Source organism: Columba livia, chromosome Z, assembly GCF_036013475.1.
Source record: "Columba livia isolate bColLiv1 breed racing homer chromosome Z, bColLiv1.pat.W.v2, whole genome shotgun sequence".
Taxonomy (NCBI): Eukaryota; Metazoa; Chordata; class Aves; order Columbiformes; family Columbidae; genus Columba; species Columba livia.
The window spans coordinates 31,547,013-31,570,299 of record NC_088642.1 but is presented as its reverse complement, the minus strand read 5'-3'; the positions used below and the strand labels follow the sequence as shown (position 1 = coordinate 31,570,299).

The following is a 23,287-nucleotide window of genomic DNA, read 5'->3' as shown; positions in this document are numbered from 1 at the left end:
ATTTTGGGTTGCCTCCATGATACCCGTTCATGTTTCAGTCTCTAGAACTACATGATTGCTCAAAAAAGCCCCAACCCCTTCCCTGTTAACATCCATTTCTTCCCAGTACAAGCACCACAGGCAGCAGCCCCCTGGCTGTTTTATTTGGGTCTGTGTGATGGGCTCCCACTGACAGACCTTCCATTTCTCTAGCTGCATTCCATGAACAGGCTGGACACTTAAATAAAAAAGTGTGGTGCATGAGCCCTGCTTCAGCTTTGCAAGACATCCAGCAACACCTGGATGGAAGACAGGAGTAGGGTCACTGATCACTGTTGCTAGAAGAGCAGAGTGGTGGAGGCGTCAGTTGGAGGTAACAAAGAATACAAGCCCTTCCAGTGGAAAACAGTGCAAATATACCTGGATCATGCTGCTCCAGCTGCCCCTCCCGGTGAGCAGCCTCTACAGCTCTTAGTTCCCAGGTTTGTAAATTTTCTTCCTCATATTGCTGCTTCAGTTTGCTCATCCTTTGGATGAAATGACCACAGCAGCTGCATGTCGGTGCTGGGACATGTGAGGGGATACCTTTTCACTTTGGGGATGCTGAACCAGGGAGTCATGCTCACTGTTGCACAGCCTTTAAGGAGGTCAGCATGACAAGTGTTAAACCAAAAGCAAAGCTATAAATGTAGAGGGAAGACTATAAGTGGAAGAAGACAATAAATGAAAATGGACGTTAGCCCCTCTTGCAGACTTCAAGGATATAATGAAGCTGTAACATCAATTATAACTTTAACTGTTGCATACCCTGTATCAAACAGAGTAATTCATCACAGTTACTTATGACGCTCAATGTTAAACCACATTAAATCAAAATCACCAATAGTGGGAATTTATATGATCTGTTTTGCTGCAGAAGCATTAATGGTCTAGGCCGGAAAAAAAAAAAAAAATCAATGGTACATTTCAACACAAAAACCATCTGAGCCTTTACTATAGAAGTAATAAGGCATTTATTTTTTTTCAAGAGCCCTGCATTCACAATATCCCCTTTCAAAAGAAAACACCCTTCCGTCCCATTTTTATGAGGCTAATTTGTAGTATGTCACCACTGTGAGACTTTAGAATGTATTCAGAACAAGACAATAAGAGTAAGCCACAGATGAACGATGTGTAGTAAAAATCAATAAACCTTATAACTAGTCACTAAGGGAACTTATTTTATGCCTATAAAAATAAAACAATTATAGCAATATTAATGGCAGATTCATCATAGTAATATAAAAAGTCCAAGTGTGCTTGTCTGTTGGGAATCTTTAATTCATCCTTCTGTATTAAGTATTCACAACGTAGAAGAAAGGAACTGACTTCAAGAACAAGTTTTAACTTGTAGGAATTCACCCTGTCAAAAACAAAACAGAATAAAACACAAAACCAAAAAAAAAAAAAAAAATCAGTAAAACTTTAAAAACATTTTTGACAATCAATATAACTGGGATATGTAGGAAAGGACAAGGGTTAAAGCCTTAAAAACCTGACCAGTAGATCTGATTTTTTTTTAATGTCATGATTAGTGATTTCATATTACTGTGTACTGTGTTAACCACACTGTAACAAAACATGTGGTACAGCCACATAAAATATTTATTTTGTGGTAATGCAGGTTAAGCACAGCAAGGGACTTTTTTTTTTTTTAATTGACAGGTCTTCTGGTTTTAGGCATCTATTCAGCGGGTGGGGGCCAATACACATATAATAGAAAATTTGCCTATAATTTATAGCACACAGAGCTTCTCTAAAACAGGTATTAGAGGTTTAAGTTCCATTAATACCATACAAAGTGTTACCATGGGCCTTTCTTGAGTCTATCCGGGTCAACTGAAAGAGGTCCACTGCCATTTGGCTTGAGCCCTGCATTGTTCACTGGGAGAGGACAATCCCACAGGCCCAGCAGGGACACAGCGGGTGGCTGCAGGTGCCCACCAGCAACTGAGCCCTGGGAGAACCTCTGGGGACACACAGCAGCAGCTGTGTGGCGCCTGCAGCCCCTGACATCTACACCTATGACACATCTTTCAAAGTGGCCCATAGACACTAAGAATAAAACAACTTTTTTTCTTTCTTCTGATTGCCAAATTGTTTAAGGCAGGTATAAAAATGAACGCATTCAATATACATTTTACATAAAACGAACTAGATTACAGCATAAAACAAGTAACCAGGCAATGGCATTAAAGTCTCTCTTCTAAAACCGGGTAATTGTAAACATTAAAAAAAGGACTGCAGGACTATTCAAGTAATAAAACAATCACAGATGTCTTCTGGTATGCAGGCTATTAGGTTATCTGCCATTCAAGATTATCAAAAAAGACATTTCATTATTCACAGAAGTTCATTATCTCCATTTAAAATCTATACATTATATACAACACAGTTTTTGTGGTACTAGAATCCCCATGCCTTCCAAAGGTATAATTTTTCACAATACACAATTACAATGAAAACAGTGAATACAGTAACATTTTACACTTATGCATCTTAATAGGAGCCACCAAATAGACGTCTACATTGTACCAAAGTGTCATCACAGTTAGCCTCTCTGAGAGCTTGTGGGAAACATCAGAAGGGTATGCAAGGTTCAGGCACACTGATACATAACATTATTTATTTACAATCGGAAAGGGAAAAAAAAAGGAAGAAGATAAAAGAAACAAACAGCCTCTTGCGGTTAACGCTTTCTAAACATGACAAATACATATCTCCTTTTACTGTGTGGTTCGCAACTTAGCAGCAGACCCTGTGTGCGAGCCCTGGTACTGATACAAAAAAAGTAAAGAATATATATATATTTTTATATATATATGTATATATATATATACGCATATATATATATATATAAAAACAGAAGTCTAATTACAGCAACATTTGTTACTCTGTGATAAAATCTGCAATTTACAAAAATGAAATGACTGGTTTTTGCCTGCCATTAAGGCATTTCAAATTAACACCATGGAACTGATGTCTGTAATAAAGCGCTTCCTCATGTGATCCAGTCACATGACAATGTACATCTCCAAACTCATTCTCTGAAAAGAGAAAGAAGAATGTTTTAGTATGCAATATCCTTTCCTCCCAGTTTTTTCTGCATCTCGGATACTCCATGAAACGAAACATGCACAGTACTCTCAGTCCCAAGAAGGCAAGACAGACAGCCATGTCCTTGTCCCTCCCCTGCCGGGAACAATGTAACAATAGATAACCTGTGTCAGGATTTATGTTCTGGGTCCTGAAACCATAGCATCCACCAGCTACAACCCTTTCTCACTCAAATAATTCCAGCTAAGAGCCTTACATGGCTGCTTGTTTTCAGAGTCAGCTTTCAGAAAGACACCCATAATCACGGAACGTTACAGTACTATTTAACACATTAAACTCTGAAACTTAACATGGCAGTGATGAAAGAAACCCTAAAGTTTTGAGTTTTTCACTTGAGATGGTATCATTATAATACAAAAGAGTCTCTGTCCTCTTGAAGAGTAAAGATGATGGTTGAAAAGCAAATTCTACCGAAAACCTAGTAAATAACTGAGAAGCAAACACGTGAAATGGGTATGTAACTTAAATACGATATGACTTCTCATGGACTCCCAAGCAAACTTCTCTGAAAGTAAAATCAGCAAACCAGGCAGACTTGCAGAATAGATAAAATCCTGAGTTTTCCTGGTAGCACATGGATCTAACTGAACATGAACTTTAAAACCCTTTGATAAAAAAATCTGGATGTTAAATCATAATCACTCTTTCCATCTCAATACTGATCCTTAAAACACAGTCTATGGAAAATCTCGGAAGACATACTACTTGTTCCTTATCAATGACCTATGTTACAGCTAAGGGATGTAAGTAAGGACAAAATGTCACCTTAAAGAGAATAAAACTACAATTAAGCCAAAGTCCCAAGTTTTTCTTCATCTATAAAAACTGTGTCAATCAAAAAACTGCAGACCATCAGGCTATGAAAGCTATGATTTGCTTTGTCCTCTCTACATTAAGATATATCATTTAAGATTTACTGGCTATTTACCTTCTTTGTGCAGGAAACATACCAGATGCAGATGCCTGTGCAGCCACCTGCTGAGTGGCAACAAGGGCAGCAGAGGTCAATCCTGAGGGAAAGAAGAAACGAAGGAATGTTGATGTACTTCTGGGTTTAATACATTTGTGTGCTCAGAGAAATGTTAGGAAGCAGTTCTAAGGCAAGCAGACAAAAAAACCCCACCAACAGAAAACGGTGGGGTTTTAACACTACATAAACGGCAAATGTCTCAGGCAACAGTGTTAAGACAGTCTGCCCGGTATGATCAATATGCCTTCATACAGTAAACTGAATTGTCCTTGCTAGATATTTTACAAGAAAATACAGCATTCCTACTCATTGTATTCCTTTCCAAGTACTGCACTGCATGATGCTAAGTGGTTTGTATGAGTTCCTGAACAGGAAGCTCAGTGGAAATATCAAGTACCAGGAAACAACAAGAACCAAAAGTCACAGTGAGTTACAGAAACGACATGCCAGCTGCTCAGAATACAATACTTTCATAATAACTTATCATTTTTACAGTTTTCCTACTGAACAAGCATAATGCATCCCAAAAGGCATATGGAATCACTGAATCAAACTGAGTAATGTCAAGACTTCTACACAGGAAAAATAACTGCTGAGACACCAAGTGAAGGTAATGAATTAATGTCATTTAGCTACCAATTGTGATAGCAAGTACTTTGCTGCATGGTAGGAAACCTCCTTTAATTCAGCTGGAGTTCAGGGTTAGAGAAAAACAGTCCAAGACTGGTATAAAACCTAGGGAGAATGAATCACATCTTATTGTGCTGCTTTTTCCCTGACTGCAATTTTGTGCAGTGCATTTGCCAAAATACAAAGAGTCCTTTTTCAGATGGTCAAATTATAACAAGCTCAAACCCTTGTGACTGCAATGCCTTGTACATAAAATACGTTCAGTATAAAAAGCTTTTGTCTTTGCTACACTTCTTCCACTGCTTACACAACCCTAATTATACAAAAAGGAGGTTGTTTGGTTTGGTTCTTTACTGCCTTTCAGCCTGTTAATGTCAGTTTGCAGTAGGAATCAAAACATTCACATGAATGACAGCCTAGCTGTACATCTTTAATAATGTTATAACACTCAGTTTTGGAAAAAAACAGTTGGTGTTTCTCAGGCATGAAACTATTCATTTGCTGTTAGTCCATGCTGTGAATTTTCAAGGCTTCTTCCCAAATGTAAAGCACTTTTGATTTAACAAGGGCATCTCTCTTCAAAATGCTTCATGTAGGCATGATTTCCTGTGTCAAGGTAACAACTCCATGAGGCAAGCTAATCCCACCACTGGGAATCTTCTGCTCACCTTGAAATGGGTCATATTGTCCAGGTATAAGGGGGTAACCCATTCCAACATGTGTGTGATGGTGCGTATGGAGATGCCGCTGGCTAAAAGGAGAATGACGGTCTCGTTCCCTTTCTGCTTCCCGTTCACGCTCAGCTGCTGATTTTTCCACAGTCTAGTAATAAAGGTGAAAGAAAACTAATGTGAGAATTTTAAAAGCGACAAAATCACAACAAGACCACACTTGCCACTACCTGGCAACAACCTTTTAAATTCAAATTATGAAGCTGACATATTCTGAAGAAGTAGTATCTCTACTGGATTATTTGCACTTGATTCTAATCTAAAACTGGTGTTATCTGGATAATGGAAGATTTTCCAAGGCACAGAGATTTTGAGGCAACACGCTGCAGGTTGAAGCCACCACAATGACTTCTGGTTTTGGGTTCCCTTAAGACTGGCTGACTTGGCAACGCCTGAACAACCTAGTTAAGCTGCTGAAAGCTGATGTAAATGAATCCTCAGCCTGCTTTAATGCACTCAGGGGATCAAGACTGCCTGAATAGCAAGAAAGCCCTTTTAAAAATGGAATTGGAGTCAGTGACTTGCTCACAATTAAAACTAGCAGCAGCTTATTTGAAAGTAAAATAAGTGTGTTTGCTCCAACATGGAAATCTTCAGAAATGCAGGCTGGTAATCTGCTATTTGGAAGATGTGGCTTCTTGGCAAACATAGGGAAGGGATATTACCAAATCCCACAGCACAACTTCTGATTTCATTATCGGTTTCCAAACAGGAGTTTCCTGTTTAACTGCAATAAACTGTGCACCAGGAGGTATCTCTAAATCTGTGTTTCTACATGAGTCCACTCAATTAAGATAGGAAGACTCTGAATGCAGAACTGACTCTGATACATCGTGACTATAAATCGCATTTATTTTAAGCATTACTAAAAAGAAGCATCATGCATTCAGAACTTGATGCCAGATTGTGTGCTTCTTAAAATGATATTCTCTACCCCTCCCCATATGTACCACTCATCAGTAACAACAGATGACGCCTTACAACAGGGGACTTGCTGCGATACTGGTTGGCATGCTGCTGGAGCAAATCCAGTGCTTTGGACTCAGTGGTTGATTTCACATTGATGCTTGGGCTGGTATTGACTTTCTCTGCCTCTTCTCTCCCTGACATCTTCCCATAAACTGGATAATGAAATCCTGGAGAGAGATAGGCCCCTGCAGGTAAACAATAAATACCACATCAAGTTACTGGTTTTACATTTTGGTTATACCAAGGTGGGAGGAGGGGATGCCAGGACAGAGGATAACATCAAAAATGGATCATGTGACTATCACAACGCATCTTTGCTCTTCAATTTCTCCACCTAGTTTACCCTGATGAATGGAGGTTATAAAGAGGGCTGAGCTGATAGCCATTTTAGTGAAGTTTAAATGAAAGGAATAGTAACTATAATGATTCTGACACTAAGTGCTTAGAATATTTTTATAGGCAATAAATTATCTGTCAGTCTAACAGCAATAGCAGACTGTCAAGTTGAGAAAACTGTAGCGGAGAACTGTGACAGTTCATAAAAGGAACATCTTGTATTAAATCAGTTTCATCTACAGAACTTTCTCTAGTGGAAACACAAGCAAAACAAATGTCAGCCATGAAGATTCTAATTCAGCCTAGTTACTAAAAGAAATATTAAAATGCAGGCTTTACTGCACTTTGAGGGTGTAAATCTTAACTAGTGTGCAAGGCAAATTTCAGAATACATACCAGGATAGCCGTGCATTAAGACAGGAGAGACTGCGCGATAGGCTGGATGGTTGGGATCGTACATCTGTGGATAAGGATAAGCATGCAAGTACTGGATATATGACTGATGCTGACTCATTGGTGAGGAAACTGCTACTCTAGCACCCCGAGAGTCCTTCCAATTTACAGGAGTCTTTCGATCATCGTTTTTTATCTTGCTCTCATCCATTGATTGAGAATCAGAACGCTTGACCTCTTTAGGCTCCTCTTTAATGCTTGTTAATGAGACAGGAAGGTTAGGCAGGGAACTTTCCTTATTAGGTGTTTTTCTAGGGCTGTCTTCCTTTAACTTTTTCTCACGATCAAGTTCTTCTGATTTTTGCTGATCAAGGTACTTGGGCTGATAGACATAATGATGCCATGTTCGTGAATCTGGATCCTAATACGGAGGAGAAAAGAAATTTTGTTACGAACTTAGATATTGAAGTAAGATCATTATTGATACTTCCCATACTTCAGTTAATGTATTTTTAATAGCTGTTTTAATAACATATCCCTATTACACAGAGAAGAGATTTGCTTGCTACAGAGTGTCTTGAGCTCAAAGCCAAACGAATATTCCCATGAAAGAGCAAGAGACTACAATCAAAATTAAATTCAATTGCTTCATCTTATATCCTTCTTCATGCCTTTAACTAGTTTAATCATGAAACACATATGCATTGTATCAAAGTCCTGAGACCATACTATTCATGAGATATTTTAATTAAAGCCCACTGAAAGATTTTCTCACTAGAGAGAAAAAATATCTGTGAACCACAAAATGAAAGCTGGCTAATGATATGCCACAGCACTTAGACTACCTGGAACAATGAACCTGAAAAACTGATTTAGCTGGAAAGATGCTAATGCTGCCTGATGTTACAGACATTTAGGAATCAGTGGAAGTCAGACATTAAGGCAGACTTCTTCAGCTGTCTTATTTCAAGTTTATAAAATTACACATGGATAAGTATTTACAGGATCAGGACTACACAGTTTAAAGTACACATACAGGATATCATAAATATATTTCTGCATAAAATGTTACATAGACTGGTTTATAGACATGTTATAGAATTGGGTAGGTGAGTTCTTTACAAGACCACACCAAATCACTGCTGAGCAGTAACAGGAAATGCAAGAGCTGACTGTAAACACTGTCTTCCATTGATACACATTTATGGCACATGCAAAGGAAACATAAGCACACAAGTAGACGCTTGGACACTCTGGTTCAAGAACTCATTTGAATCAGAAGAAATATTCTCCTACTTGAGGCTGTACTACCCCACTTCCTTCAGAGCTCCCTAACGCCCAATCACCTGACCCCACCGCATCTTGAAAGACAGCCTGTAAGGGTGAAGTCTGGGATGTGCCACACACCAGAACATGAAAGCATCAAGGTTCCAGCTTAGAGCACAGAGACAGTCGCATTGCCTCGAATGAAGGCAGTCTGACATCTAAGAAGGTCAGCACAAAGCTACTGGATGAAAACCTGGTTCCACTGAAGTCAATGACAAACCATCACTAACTTCAGTGGTGAGCGGATTTCAACTGTTGTGTAGGTCTGTAGGGGCCTGAGGTTGGCTGAGGAGAGAAGGGGAACTTAATGGTTTCAAAAAGGTCACCTTGGGTTAAGATAAAGAGCTGAGCTTCAAAGAACCAGCTCACCTATCTTTAGTAAATGCCAACTGCCATTTAACAAAAAAAAAAAAGAAACACTTCAAACCATGTTTCAAATATACTTTATAAGTCCTCTCATAATGAAAGCTGCTTATTTTGCTTGAAATTTCTCATTTCTGAACTAAGCAAATTGCTTAGAATTTACATCTGAAAGAGAAATCTAATTCTATTTTATTCATGCATGTAATTTAAAATAGTCTATTCAGGTCTTAAGCCTGGATTCTGTCACCACCTTGCAAGATTTTTTTTTTCTTCTCAAACAGCTGAACTGAAAGGTGTGTTGGTCTATTCACAGACTAAAGCACTATCTAGTGTGAAAAAAAGGATGGCAGAGCTTGTTTGACTGCAAAGGTAGAAGAACATAGCAGAATCAGGGGTAAAACTTCACATGACTTAATAAATCAAGACACTCTTGCTCTGTTTCCTGTGATCTCACCTGTTTAAATCTTGTGGTTGGATCTACTCCTGTTTGCTTCATGGAGTCCATAACAGATTTCATTTCCACTGCCTCCTTTATGAGTTGGTGATTTTCCATTTGTTTGGCTTTGAAACTGTCAGACTGAAGCTGCTGCTGGTGATTGGAAAGGATCTGTGATTTGCTTGTCTCCTCACCTTTGTTAGGGACTGATGACCCTATTTTAGTGTTATTTTTGCTGGACTCTGGAGTTGAAGGGGCCTTTGAGATAGTGGCAGATGGAATATTCTTCTGCTTGTTGTCATCCTTCCCAATCTCCTTCACGGGGGGTTCATTCTTCCTTTCACAGTCCCTCCCAGTTTGTGCCATTTTCTGTTCTGCTAGTCTCTGGTCCTCATAATATTTTTCATACTGCTGCCTGTAAGCAGGGTTAGAGGCCATTATGGACTTTTGGTCCATATAGAGCCCATAGGCATACTGTCCATAATAAAGTGACTGAGCAAGTGCAGGGTGTCTTTGTGTTATTACTGATTGATGCTGTGGCTGCAAATTAGAGGAAGTGCTTTCGCTTTTCTTGGCATCTGATGGTTCTGCCTTCTCTTTCTTTTCAGCCTCTTCCTCAGTCTCTTTTTTGATCTTCAGTCCCTGTGGGGTACTGCTGTTCCCAGCTGCTGGGGCACTGACCTGTCCAGAGTGCATGTAACTTGGGGAATAATAAGGATCGTAGCCATGGTAATAGGGAGAATGGGACTCTTTTGCTTGAGCCGACTGTGCTGTGGCTGAAGAATGTCCTTTTACAACACCGTCCTTACTAGAAATAATATCCGACGGAGAGCTGGCCTTTGACCTCATGCCCTCCGACCTGCTGTCAGAGCCACCGTCATCAGCCGCATCAGAAATATCTGAGTAAGCAGGGCTGTTGGTTTTAGCAGCCATGCTATCGGCACCGTTTTGTGTCAATACGTGCAGTGGCGCCATGGCAGATTGTCCATTCACCAAAGTGCTGCATTCCATCCTGGAGGCGCTCCCTATGGAAGGGCTGGGCGCATTGTCTGTGAACGTGTAAACCTTATCAGCTTCAGCCTTAATACTTGCCATCCTGCTTTCTTGAGACTCTGACAGTCCATTAGCTAGCACTTCATTCTTATTGAGATGGTCCTTTAAAAAATGTCCAGATAAGTCTTTCCCAGACCCTTTTGAATCCTCCAGTTTTCCAAGCTTAGAATCCATCTTGGGGCTTCCTGTCTCTTTGCTTTCTTTGTCTTTTAGCTTTCGCTTCTCCTTTTTCTTTTTGTCCTTGAGGGATGCGAGAGCTGGGTTTACAGTGCTTGGCTCTCCCATAATTGTAGGCTTTGGTTGAATAGGTTTTAGCGGAGGGCTCTTTGGTGTAGCCTGAACAACAGTTGTTGTTAGAGAGGGCAGTCCTGGTATTGTCCCTGTAGTGGTGGTTGTAAAGGCTGCAGTAGGTATAGCTATTAATTGGGGTGGAGTCGGTGCTGGCGCTGGGGCAATGGGCCTGGCTGTTTTCAGTTTGGAGAGGTTTTTATCCACTTTGCAATTGTTTGCTTTCTTGCCTTTATCACCCAAACTTTTTTTGTCGATTAACCCTTCAGCCTCCAATTTAGGCATTTCGGTTTGCAAATTGCCATCTGCTACTGAGCAATTATCCAGTGTGGCTGCCATATTAGAAATTACCGGAAGGCTGTTCAATTCACTGTTCAGACCCTTCTTTTTGCCAGAATTCTTGCCAGTTTTGGAACTGATAACTGAACTGGGGCCATTGCTGGTCAATTCCCTTTTTCCTTTGGGGGTCCCCGGCGTAGTGATGGAGGAAGGAGACATTGGAGCTTTTAGTGGATCAAAAACAGGCAAATTTGTGCTTGGCTCACTGCATTCAAGTGCCACATTACTTAATGCCTCTTCACAGTCTGAAATTTTGTCTTCACTGTCAGGCTCAAACTCCAGTTTGTTTTCTGGGTCTAAATGTGCATGAGCCTGATGGTATCGTAGTCCATTAATGTGCTTGTACTTTTTGTTGCAGTTGGGGTGAGGACAGTCAATCAGCACTGGAGAAGAGCAGCCTTGGTCCAAAAAAGTAGTCTCAGGTTTCCCCTGTGGGGTGGTAGGAGTGCTTCTAGAGTTAGTACGAACACGTTTTCCAGATTTATTGTCCTCTGAACTGGAGTTCAAATCTAGCTCCATTGGAGGCTTAGTTTTTCTCTTGTTTGTGGCTGAGGGACTGGCTTTGACTTCATCCATGGCACAGTTCGGGGGTGTCCTGCGCCCACTTGAGTTAAGGCTGCCCCTCCTCCCCTTACCATTGGCACCACCTCGATTCTTATTTTGAAGTCCTCTGGACTCTGCAAAACTCGCATCATTCCCAGGTACAGCTGCAGCTGCAGCGGACCTTGCCCGCTTTCCCCTGCCCCGTCCTCCACGCATTTCCAGGTCACTTGTTGGTGATTCACAAAACCTATATAAACAAGAGCAGATTTCATGAGCAGGAGCTGTGAACTGAATAAATACCAAAAAAATATCCCGTCCAGTAACAGAACCATCACCATGTTAAAGGAAGGATGTCCTACTTCTAAGTGAGAATGTTACAGTCCCAAAGGATAAGTCAATAAAAAAAAGACAAAAATGGTAAGAACAAGACCACCTAATTAGAACAATAGAAAGATTTTCCAAACTTACAGAAAGGCATTTCTAAATTAATTGCCCTCTGAATCCCATCTATTTCCCCTTCCCTCTCAAAAACACAAAACAAAAAGAAATAAAAACCCCCACGCTACATTTCAGTGTGGAACAGAGAATAACTCATTTCACTGGTGCATGTTTTCAATTATAACCAGTTGTTTTTTATTAATCTCTGTACAGTCTCTTGACAGAGGTTAGGAGTGAAAATACAGCAGAGAAAAAACAGACTCCGAATGACTGCCTACCTAGGAGGGGCCCAGTCATGCTTTGTGCAGTCCAACAGTGTTCCCACGTAAGTCTTGTTCCTCCACGTAACATTTACCACTAGGACACCTGCCAGTGGGAGAAAAACAAAGCATTATCACAGTCAGAACAAAAATTGAGGTAGGCTTTTTGTTTTGCTCTCATTTTTTCTCTCCTTCCCCACAAAGTGAGAGCTTTATTCTCATTTGCTTTCAAATGCTGTGGTCTATACTCTTCCTCTTTTCTGGTTTCAGTGACCTCAAGTTAAAACCCACAGGGAAGAGTGCAAATAACAAAGATGACTCTGTGTGTGCGTGTGTATGTGTGCAGGACAGAGTATGTGCCTGTGTGACTGTGTGTGTAATCAAGATACAGCTGACAGAAGGAAATGGGTGTTGCCATGTCCTGCTGTAAAACAGCAACACTCACCTCTTAATTTTGCTATTATTGCACATAATTGCTTTTGCTTGGCAGGCAGCCAGCATAAACCAAGCACTAGTTACAGTGTTTAAATCAGTAGGTGACTGAGAAGAATCTGCTTTGAACAATATGATAATGATGCTTCTATTTATTTGAAATAGCATATATCCAAACACAGAAACACACACACACACGTATGCACTGCAAGTTTTATTCAGCAGATATGGATGGAAAAGTCTATTATTTGCGTTGCTTTTTCCTTTTGTGCAAAGCGAGGAACTAGACATGAACTGCAACCATACAGTAAGGAGGAATAATAATACAGAGAAAGAGGGATCTTTTAAAAAATTCAATTTAACTGCTTTTCCCACTGATAAATTTTATTAAATGTAAATTCATCTGTCCACCTAAAGCTGACTTCTAATTCTGGTTTATTGGAATTTTCCCTGTAAATGCATGCACAGGAAGGATATTCCAAGCAACAATAAAAGAGATGTGGCAGACGCCATTCAAACATTTTCAGGTTGCCCTCAAACACTTCTTCACATAACGTATCATCATGCTTATGGACTAGCAAGCATAACGACTCCTTTAATTCATTAACTGCAGCAAATAAACACAAAGTAGTATTATTGAATCAGCAATCTCTTCTCATTAGAACAGACATTGAAATAAAAAATACATTTTACCCAGAAAAGAAAGGCATGATGCAAAATGCTTCCAGTTTATGAGAAGCATGAAGACACAAACTCGCAGCTGCCAGCCTTGTGATTTGTTTTTCCTCTACACTTCCCTTGTTCTAGCTGTAGCCTTTCTGTAACGGATATAATAATGGCATTGTGCCAGAATGTTTCCAGCTGGTCTTTTTTCTTTGTCTTACCAGTGCGATTTCTAATTTTGTACTAAAACGATCCCTCTCTGCTGCACCAAGGTAAACATGCAACCAGCGCTTATTTCCTCAGGGGCCTTTTAACAGCGGGGAAGCATTTGAAGTGTTGTTAGTGGAGGCACCAGGGAAGAAGGGATTTCCTCGAAAATTCTCTGTAGCAGATTTGAAAATTATTCCCCATCTGGTTTTAAGCTGCATCATGATAAGGCAACTAGATTTTTGTATGCTGGGGCTACACGGTCTGTAGGATGAAAGATAAAAGGCTCTTCCAGCTAGGGTCAGAGCCAGCCTCTGAACACCTAGAAGGATTAGGGTTAAACCGCCATGCTGTATTTTTATGATGTACACAAACTTAGCAGCCTGGAAAAGAACCAAACACCTCTCACACTCGCCCCTTTCAAATGGAAACGACCGCCAGAGTAGGTGGTGGTGGGGGCAGGGACCTGGGGCTGCCCAGGGCCAAGGGTGGCCTGGCAGGCTCTGGTGGAACCGGCCCCCATGTGCTTCCACAGTGCCCCTGGCACTGGCACCAGGGTGGAGGGCGGCGTGTGGGCTCTGGGGACAGCAGGTGCCGTGCTCGAGTGCTGAACTCGCGCCACGTCTTGAGTCCTCCAGGCCCACCGAAACATATGGGCAACAAATGTGGAGAGCAAGAGGAGATCCACCAAGGAAATATTTTGTCAGTGGAAATTGTTCCTCGCAACAAGCAACTCCAAACTACATTCCCATCTGCCACTCGCACACTAGAGAGAGGCATTAAAAAATTGTTTCTGTGGCAACCTTGATGCTTTTCCTCCATCTCAATAGCTTGTCAGCTGTGACTGCATAGTGCACCGAGTGAAAATCGTGAGTATTTTCCACTGCTAAATTCTATTGTGTCACACAACCTGTACCCCAGCAGCAGCACAATTGCTCCCTCCTGTCCATTTGCCAGTGTTCATCCAATCTCCTAAACGCACAAAGCAAAGAGGGCTTTCTGACTTCACATGGAGTATTACGGGAGAATTAACTGTGCCTTTCATTTCCCCCCCACTAGTTTAGCTTTATCCTTTGTTAAAATGTCATTTTTTGTTTTGTTGTTTTTTTTTTAGTCAAGGTGTATTCCTAAATAAATCTCCATCTTCCTTAGTATCTGTAATCTGTCTCTGCATGTTCGTTATTTTTTTATATAACAGACCTAGTGATATTAATAAGGTGAAGTAGAAGGCATGGAGTAGGTATAACAATAAAAACCCTGAAATCAATACACATTTCAGTAATTCTTAGAAGACATTCAAATGACCTTCCAGGGTAAGAAAGTCAATACTTCAAAAGCAAACACAAGTAAATTCTTCCCTTAAAGTCAGTTACATTTAGCATCTCATTATGTTTTTTAGTCTTAGCAAAGGCCCTAGTATGTAAGTAAGAGGAAAGATCAATCTCCATGCTGCGTTAGAACAATTGTAGCAAGGAATAAATTTCCTTTCCCTAATGAACAGCCCATTTCTCAGACACAGGTAAGATTCCACAGAACTGGCAGTGAAGGTAGCTCACTTAATCTTCTAAGATTATCATGGAAATGGGTCAAGAGAATACAAGTAACATGGGAGACAGCACTGACCCTTCAGGAAACATGCAACTGGAGGCTTATTAGACCAAGCACTGGAAAATGAAAACAGAGACGATAAAGCTAAATAGTCCACACTACATTCCAAATGCACCGCTGAAGAGAAAGGGTTACTTTTGCTTCACCCAGTCAGGATGTACTATTACAAGTTTCTTTGATCCAAAGTACTTGTCCTGGCAGAGTTCAAGCTCAGAACAAAAACCCCTGCTGGATCTCTTCCACTCTGTCTGGGAGGCAGCACATAAATAGTACTACAGCAATCTCCACCTCTGAGTATTGCATCTGAGTGCACTGAGCATGCAGTCATAGATGCACTAAGCCTTCTCGGAGTTGTTCCAACTCTGCTTTTGAGCGTGCTTGTGGTGAGGCATAGCTCTACACATAATCCCTCCACCTTCTGAAGTAAGTAACATATCACATAAAGGATCAAACCTCCCTGAGGCTGTGTCCAGTCACAAGAAGTCCCCATAATGGAAGTTCCCATTACATTTTACTACAGATGACACTACACATTCTGTAACAATCATTTGTTTAGCATTGCCTGAACAAGACTGAAAAATGCAAAGACAATATGAGGAACCCACACATTTGGTAATGTCTGAATACAGATATGTATTTTCACCTTAAAGCCCAAGAGACTAAACCATTTAAAGTAACCATTACTGAAGAATAGGAGAAAAATTCAGATGCGTGTAATGGAGTGTAGCTGAGGGTATCAGGGCTCTAAGATTACAATTCATGAAACCTGGCCAAATATCTAATCCTGTTCTTGTGAGGCTGGATCAAACAATAGTGAATATATTCTGAAAGCGTGCAAATGTTTCTTCTACCGAGTAAGGGTGTCAACTCAAGAGTCTCAGCAATTAGCAGAGCACAGTTCACTAACTTTGGATGTAACAAAGAAACACTTAGCCTAAAATGAGGGTGTAAATTTCTTGATTTAATTTAGTTTATCATTCCATTTGCAAACTACATAACTACACACAGTGTATCTGAAATTATCAATATCCTCTGCAGTCCTCCGTGTCAAATAGCCTAAATTAAAGCAGCCAATAATAAGAAAACAAAAATTTCAAAAGTTACTACCCATGCTACTCTTTATCATTAATGAGTAGAAACAGTAAGTGGTGAATGTGTTATGTGTAAGAATTAAGAAATAGTGTCTAACACAAGAAAATGGGGTCATGTTACCTAGCGGTTTTACAGGTCACCTACACTACCTTTTCTGCCAAAACCCATTATTAGCAAAGGCAGGATCACACGCAAAAGCCTTAATGTACAGCCAAGGTGCACACAGGATGTTACCTAGTGCCCACCACTGTCAATGGAAGTCCCTACTTTAACATCAAGAGGAACTTAATTAGCCTGGTAGGAGCAAGAAAAGATTCTGTATTTTGCTGTTTTCCTTCACAGTGCATGTACCACTATGAGCTTTTTTCTTTATTCATCACATTCTTAACTACAATGTTTATGGCAAAAAATTAGCCAACAGGAAAAGCTAACACGTCTAGAGGAGCAAAAAAACATTTTACATAAGCAGTTCTAATAAATATAATGTAATGATCTGTACAAAATAACTGAGACAATTTGTACCTGGCTTTTATTATGGAATGAAAGGTCACATGTCACAAAAGTGATCTGCAATAAAATTATTTTCAGAAATCTACAGAAAGAAGCACTTTTTATGATTTCTGTGGATGCGATGTATCTGTTCTCTTCTTTTCAGTGACTGCATAACAAAGATCAGAACTAAAATTGGCTATTCACAATTAACTCAATTTATAGAAAGAATTACGTCATCATAAATTGGAAACGAACTACCTAAATTCATTGTTCACTATTTGAAAAGAGAGCCACACTCTTCTGAAGTCTGCCTAACAAGTACAGATGTGCTATTTTGACATTAAAACATCACAACCACAAAGCACCTTCAGTATCCAGCCAGGGTACCATGCATGTTGACTGCCTTGACACTACACTTGTAGTCACATCAAGCTTTTAAGGATCTATTCAGATCTAAAAGGATACACTCCTGCAGATTTCTTTCATCTAAACAACAAAAGACTGAAGGATCTAGTCTAAAACAGATACTAATCCTTTTTATTTCTTGACTCTGTTTTCTGCAATGGACATAAGCCAAGAATTTTTATGCTTTGTATTCAAAACTTTGAAAATGAGATCATGTAGTTAGGAATCAAATTATCACATTAATATCTTAAATGCAGGGCCCAGTTTTTGAAAACAATGGCTTTAGAAAACAAACACATTCAAAGTCCAATATAAGTAGACATTACTCAATTAATTAGACTGAAAAGCCTGACGTAATGTTTACAGCATAGGCTGCTTTTGTGTCCAGATCACAGCAACTGCTACAAAATTCTGTTTCAGTTCAGGTTGATTATTTTCCCAGAAAACTCAAAGACCAGTTATCTGAATGGGTAAATGGGTATGCGTCCATTCCTGTAAAAGAAGCCATTCCCTCTGTTCTTAGTTGAGAATCCGTTAAAAAGTAGCTGCAAAATTCTGGAGAAAGCAGATATGTGTAAAGTCTTTTTGAACAATTCTGTAATTGATTTGTCAAAGAATATTTCAATAATCTTCCAAAAATTGGAATAATTTGTTTGCTTTTCAGTAACCAAAAGTCACTTATGTTTAAAAAGTCATGTAAGTCACATACGTTTAAACATAAAAGGAGTCCTCAAAAGGGGTTGCTCAAAACTCCCATTTGGTTAATAGTTTTGCCTACTGCCTCTACTATTCCAAATGCCATTTTAAACAACTTTTGCTGATTCCAGAGGAAGATCTTGCAAAGTACACTATGCTTTGTAGTAATTTTATAAGATTATTTCTAAAAAGTTTAATATGACAAATTCTTGTAGCAATATTCCTGTGGCATAGCAGCTCTTCAAGGCTGTGAGATGCAATTCTCAGTACTGAAAAGGCATCACATCATCACCTGATGTAACATTACAGCAAAATCAATTCCACGTATCCCTGTGATCAGTGAATCCACAAATTCATTTGCAAACCAAATTCCATTTGCCTTTTGTCCCAGTGTCACCAAGTACAAATAATACAGACATGCCTGGGACAGCCAAACTATAGCATATCTGTCATCAGGGACTACACAGGCACCATGGGTTAAACACATTTTATTCCACACCTGGTACACCAAAATTTTTAATTCCACATATATCTATTTGGCATCACTTTTCTAACAGACTAAAGTACATTAAGTGCAAAAATATGCAAGATGAAAATTTGTAATTTTAGGATTATCTCAAGTTTTTCATTGCCATTGGATTAGTAAGAGCAGTATAACTCATTTGCCTCTGAACATCCACCACGTCATCATCAATCCCAGAGCCACACACACACCTGCAATTCATCCAGGCATAAAAAACACAGAACAATGTTTATGTTAGACTTCCAATGCAAATGGCTTATTTCTCCCTGATTGCTTCCATCAAGAAGGTAATCTAAAATTAACAGTAAACATTCTACGTATAAAGTCAAGCCTTCCACACTGAATACTGATCTGGTAGACGTACAATTTATTTACTACTTTAATCACACTCTGTATCTAGCATGGAGCATGATCTTAACTATATCTACAGCAGGTGCACATGTAAAAGACATCAACATCAGAAAGCCTGAGAATGTAATGACTGTCAGGTGGCCTGGAAATGCAAGACTGGTGGACTCTTTTTTTGTTGTTGTTGTTGTTTTGTTTTGTTGGTAGGGGTTTTGATTTTGTTTTTTTTTTAGAGCCCTACTACTCTACTGCTGCGCTTAATGTTTGAAAAGTCATTTAACCACTTCCTGTAATCAAACCATCTGGAGCACAGATCTGCAATTAGTCATCCTGGACACTGGACTTTATCTGAACAAATAATACATAGCAATGAAGCTGAGCACACTGGATAGCATTAACGAAAAGAAGCATAATGAAATACTGCTGGTAGAGTAATAAACCTGTGAGATGCTTAGCCGTGATGTTAATTCAGTACTTTATGAAAGCATAGTAAGCTTAAAGGTTAAAGGGCTGAGAGGCTACAACCTGCTATTTTAGTTAACATTGGCCTGCTGGAGGCTGAAAAAAGGTCGGCATCACTCTGGCCAAATAAAGTACAGCAGCTTCTTCAACAGCATAACAAACTTAGTTCATATCCATGTGATTTCCAGTAAATTCTGAGTAATGTCCACCTAAATTTCATGGACACTTCCTTCAAATGGCATGTCATTTCTTTCCCCCTTCATTATGAAGTCATCAGTACAGTATATATAGAGTAGCAACCACCACCCTAGCTTGAAAAAGCTGTGTTATACCTTTAATGACAAACAAAACATATATTCCCTGGACTTGCATTATACATTGCCATTTGCATTCAGAAAAGAAGCATCAACTATACAGTGAAGAGTACCTCTTGAAGCCATGGAGTTGGGCCATCAAGGAGATAACTTTTTCATCCCACATAACTCTGTTTTCTTAATCTAGAGGTTTACAGAATAAACACTGAAATAACTGAAGACACCCTGTTTCCCCATGTGCCCCTGTGCTTAATACACAAAAGAACACACAGGCAGTTCCATCACTGTCACACCTCCTGCAGCCTTTGTTCTGAAGCCTGATGAGCTGTATTGATTTGGGAAAATCATGAAGCTTCTTGGAAAACTAGACTATTCTTACTAGCTTATTCACTGCCATCTATTTCTTTCTCATGAAGACAGCTGGTCAATATTCAGTTGAGTGGTCAGCTAGAAGCAGCTCTGGTTTCTTTTATTTTTCTTGCCTCCCTAGTAACATTATCCTTTTCCAGCATCAATAGAAAACAAAAGAGGTGTTAGGAAGACTTGTTGCTGAAGGTGAGCTGAAATGGCTCAGTCATGGGTGGACAAAGCTATGACCGAAATTCTAAAGGCAGGTTGGCTTTGGAAAACAGGACAGCATCTAATAAAAAAGCCTGTGTCCTTTATCAGTTATAACAACAATTTTTTGAGTGTCTATTTCTTCTAAAGACAGTCTACCTAACAAATAACCAATAAGCAAGATCTAAATACAAATAAAGCAGAAAGATAAACAAATAGTCCTCATTAAAAGTGCAACAGAAGAACCAATGTAAACTGGGTAATACCCCAGGAAGTACATCGGATTGGATCCCAAATGCCTTTTAGGTTTATCCACAACTGAAAATACAAGCTACTTAGAATGGTGTTTTTGAAAACTGTGAAGCAACAGTGACCAACATAATTTTCTCCTGTCAGATTTATATCAAAGGGATTAGATTTGGACAGGACAAGGAAAACTTTCAGATAAATTGCTGTTACACATCTTGAATGTCATACCACATGTCTGCAGTGTTTACAGGAAAAAGTGCCATTACTGTTATTATAAACTAACCATAGATTTCTGACCTCCAGAGTACAACTGAAGATTAGCTTTTGCACAAACCCTACCTTTTCTTTGGCCAGAGCAACTGAACCACTTCACTGTTCTACTAAAGCCTGAGAATAAAACTGAAGTCTTACTTTATTTCAGCTGACGCTAAAAATGCAAGTTGAAAATAATTTAACATCTGTGTGTTCTGAAGAAAACCAAATCTGTTTCAGAAATAAAGTATTTTGTTTCTAGCAGATTTTTTCTCTTTTACTTCAGTAATCATAACTGTGATTCACATAGCCTGACACAGAAAAATGTCAGTCTCAAGGAGAAGGAAATGCCATTCTGTAATCCCCTGAATTTCCCACTTGCTTCTCAAGGAGTGCTATTTCAGCTCCTATATTGCTGCCCTGTAGAACACACAGACACTCTTCTGCCTTCCACTAGCGCAGAAGAAAAAGAAGCCCCACAATCCACCACCTTCGCTTGTGCTCTAATACCATATGTCACTCGAGATAAGCAACAGAACATAGGGCTTTTCAACTCATCTGTCACACTTGCTTCCTGCAGTTCATATTAATTACAGGATCTCTTCAGCTACTGATTTCTCTCCTAAACTCTTTCACCCCTAAAAGCAACTAAATAGCAAAGCAAAGCAAGACCAGAGTGTAGGCTAAAGCAGTAAGACCAAAAAGGGAAAACCAAAACCACTTTTTCTTACCCCGACAAGCATTCAGGAGCTCCTTTAAGAATTATCTGCCTCTATTCTTCATCTCAGACACTAGACCACAGAAATAGTGTTTTCATCAGCAGACTGCTGAGAAACAGCTCCAGAAATAGGGAAGTGTGTATAATTTTGTGTATGCATGTATCTATTAAAAAAACCCAAATAAACAACAAAACCAGAAACTCCCCCCCAAATACAAAACAAACAAAACAACAACAACCAAACAAAAAAAAAAAACACTCTTAAGGAGCTCATATATTTTTATTTTTCTTCCTGAGGTGAGTATTAGAACATCTCAATAGAAGTTTGTGTCCCAGCTCTGAAGTTCTTGGTGATTAAAAACCAAGAAATAACAGATTCCAAAATGCACCTATAGACCTTCAGGTGTGTTTGGTGTTTAGCTCCCGAGTGCTCTACATCATGATAAAGAGCTGCCAGGTGCAAACTGTAGTACAATTATTTATCAAACAATGCAGCAGCTAATGAAACATAAAGGAGTGGGAGACAGAAGAGAGAGAATTTGTGGAAAAGAAACAGCATGGATAAAGAAACAGTTCCAAGCCCAAGCCATGAAAATGCTTCCAAATCTGTAGACTGCAGATACCAGAACTGCAGTCAAGCCAGGCAGGCAATTCTGCTCATCCTCAAAGAGCTGCTGCTGATCCATGTACCTCATTGGGATTGAGACGCAGAGCCTCTTATAAATTATGATGCTTTATTTAAAGTCAAAGCATTCATTTGCTTTTGTGCCAGATTTGGATTCTTTTCATCTCTAGCTACCAGGCCCAAGAGAGAACATGTTCCTGTAGCTCTGCTGGCAGCCAGCTGTGGCCTCAGTAAATCATAAAGCCTCCTAACAAGCCATTCTTTACAAAGGACAACTGCAGCTACTAGACATGATAACTTCTCTATTATTCCACTCACTGGAATTTAAACCAGCAATTTAAAGCAGTGGCTGAACACACTGAAAATCTACTGAAGTGCATTTTACATCTCTTTTTCTCTCCACATTAAGCTTTGCTTATTTCCTAAGCCTGGGTAAAGGGTAAGTGACTATCTGAGACAGACACATCCAAGACAAAGGAGAAGGGGAAAAAAAACATTTGGGATTTATTTTGCAAAGCTCCCTCAGGATTTCTTATTACAGCTAATAGGAGACAAGTACCTCTCCTTTCAGTTTGTGGGACTTTGGGGGATTCATCTTTTATGTTTGTGGAGGTAAACTCCATTAAAATCTTAATACAGTAATAGCCCTACCATGAAACTTCACAGTAAAATATAGAAGGCTAAAATTGGTGTATAGTCAAGCATGGGATGTACTTCAGATCCCTATGAATACTGCAACTGTAAATGAGGAGTTCTGTCTCTTCTACCTCTTTCCCACCCATGCACCGAAAAGGAATCAATCAGGTACAGTAAGGTGAGACCCACCATTCCACTTTTTTCTCTGTCTAGGAAAAGCAGATAAAGAACTTTACACATCTGAGACTCTTGTTCCTACACAATTGCTTCAGTTTAGGATTTGGAGTAACCATACTGTAATGTCTTTTGTTGTTATAGTTTACAGATTAAAATTGAAACTATGCTTTACACTACACCTTTTAGACCTGAAAACCACAACACAAATATTATGCATGGCCAAGACTAAATCCTACAGAATTTTTATAGCTCTTATCCCACAAACTAGTTCTTTTCCTTAAAAAGTAGTCAGCAGTGCTGTCCTTCCTATTATAAAAGTCTTGTATTTTAGTGGGGGAAAAGATGCACAGATCAAAGTATTTCAGCAACACACCTAAGAAGACACCAGTTCTTTTTTGTAAACAAGCCTAATGAAATATGACTTCTAGTGTTCTCCCCAAGAAAAAGGTAAAGGGGCTTTTGTTAGCATCTACTAAAGCAAAATACTAATATTGCTGGGACAGAATTGAAGTGAGCTGCTTACCAATTAACCAACTTCAACAGGTGTCAAAGTTCTGCAGAAGAGTTCACTGTGATCTGTTTCCTCTGTTTTAAATTACATCCCAAATGAATAAAGTAGT

General features: G+C 39.4%; 1 protein-coding gene across 4 annotated transcripts in view; it reads right to left on the bottom strand.

Moving 5' to 3' along the window:
• Positions 1 to 1,186: 1,186 nt before the first annotated feature.
• ZNF608 (zinc finger protein 608) overlaps positions 1,187 to 23,287 on the bottom strand; it is an 88,396-nt gene continuing 66,295 nt past the window's right edge. For 2 of the 4 annotated variants that reach the window (XM_065045281.1, XM_021293284.2), the window contains exons 4-10: positions 12,229 to 12,316; positions 9,308 to 11,759; positions 7,168 to 7,585; positions 6,448 to 6,620; positions 5,404 to 5,557; positions 4,064 to 4,145; positions 2,090 to 3,065 (exon numbers count right to left, since the gene is read on the bottom strand). In XM_065045281.1, coding sequence (XP_064901353.1) covers positions 3,059 to 3,065; positions 4,064 to 4,145; positions 5,404 to 5,557; positions 6,448 to 6,620; positions 7,168 to 7,585; positions 9,308 to 11,759; positions 12,229 to 12,316 — 3,374 coding nt within the window. In that variant the 3' untranslated portion in view covers positions 2,090 to 3,058. Of the gene's footprint in view, positions 3,066 to 4,059; positions 4,146 to 5,403; positions 5,558 to 6,447; positions 6,621 to 7,167; positions 7,586 to 9,307; positions 11,760 to 12,228; positions 12,317 to 23,287 lie in introns of those variants that run through there. The other 2 variants (XM_021293282.2, XM_021293285.2) reach the window with 2 other exon arrangements.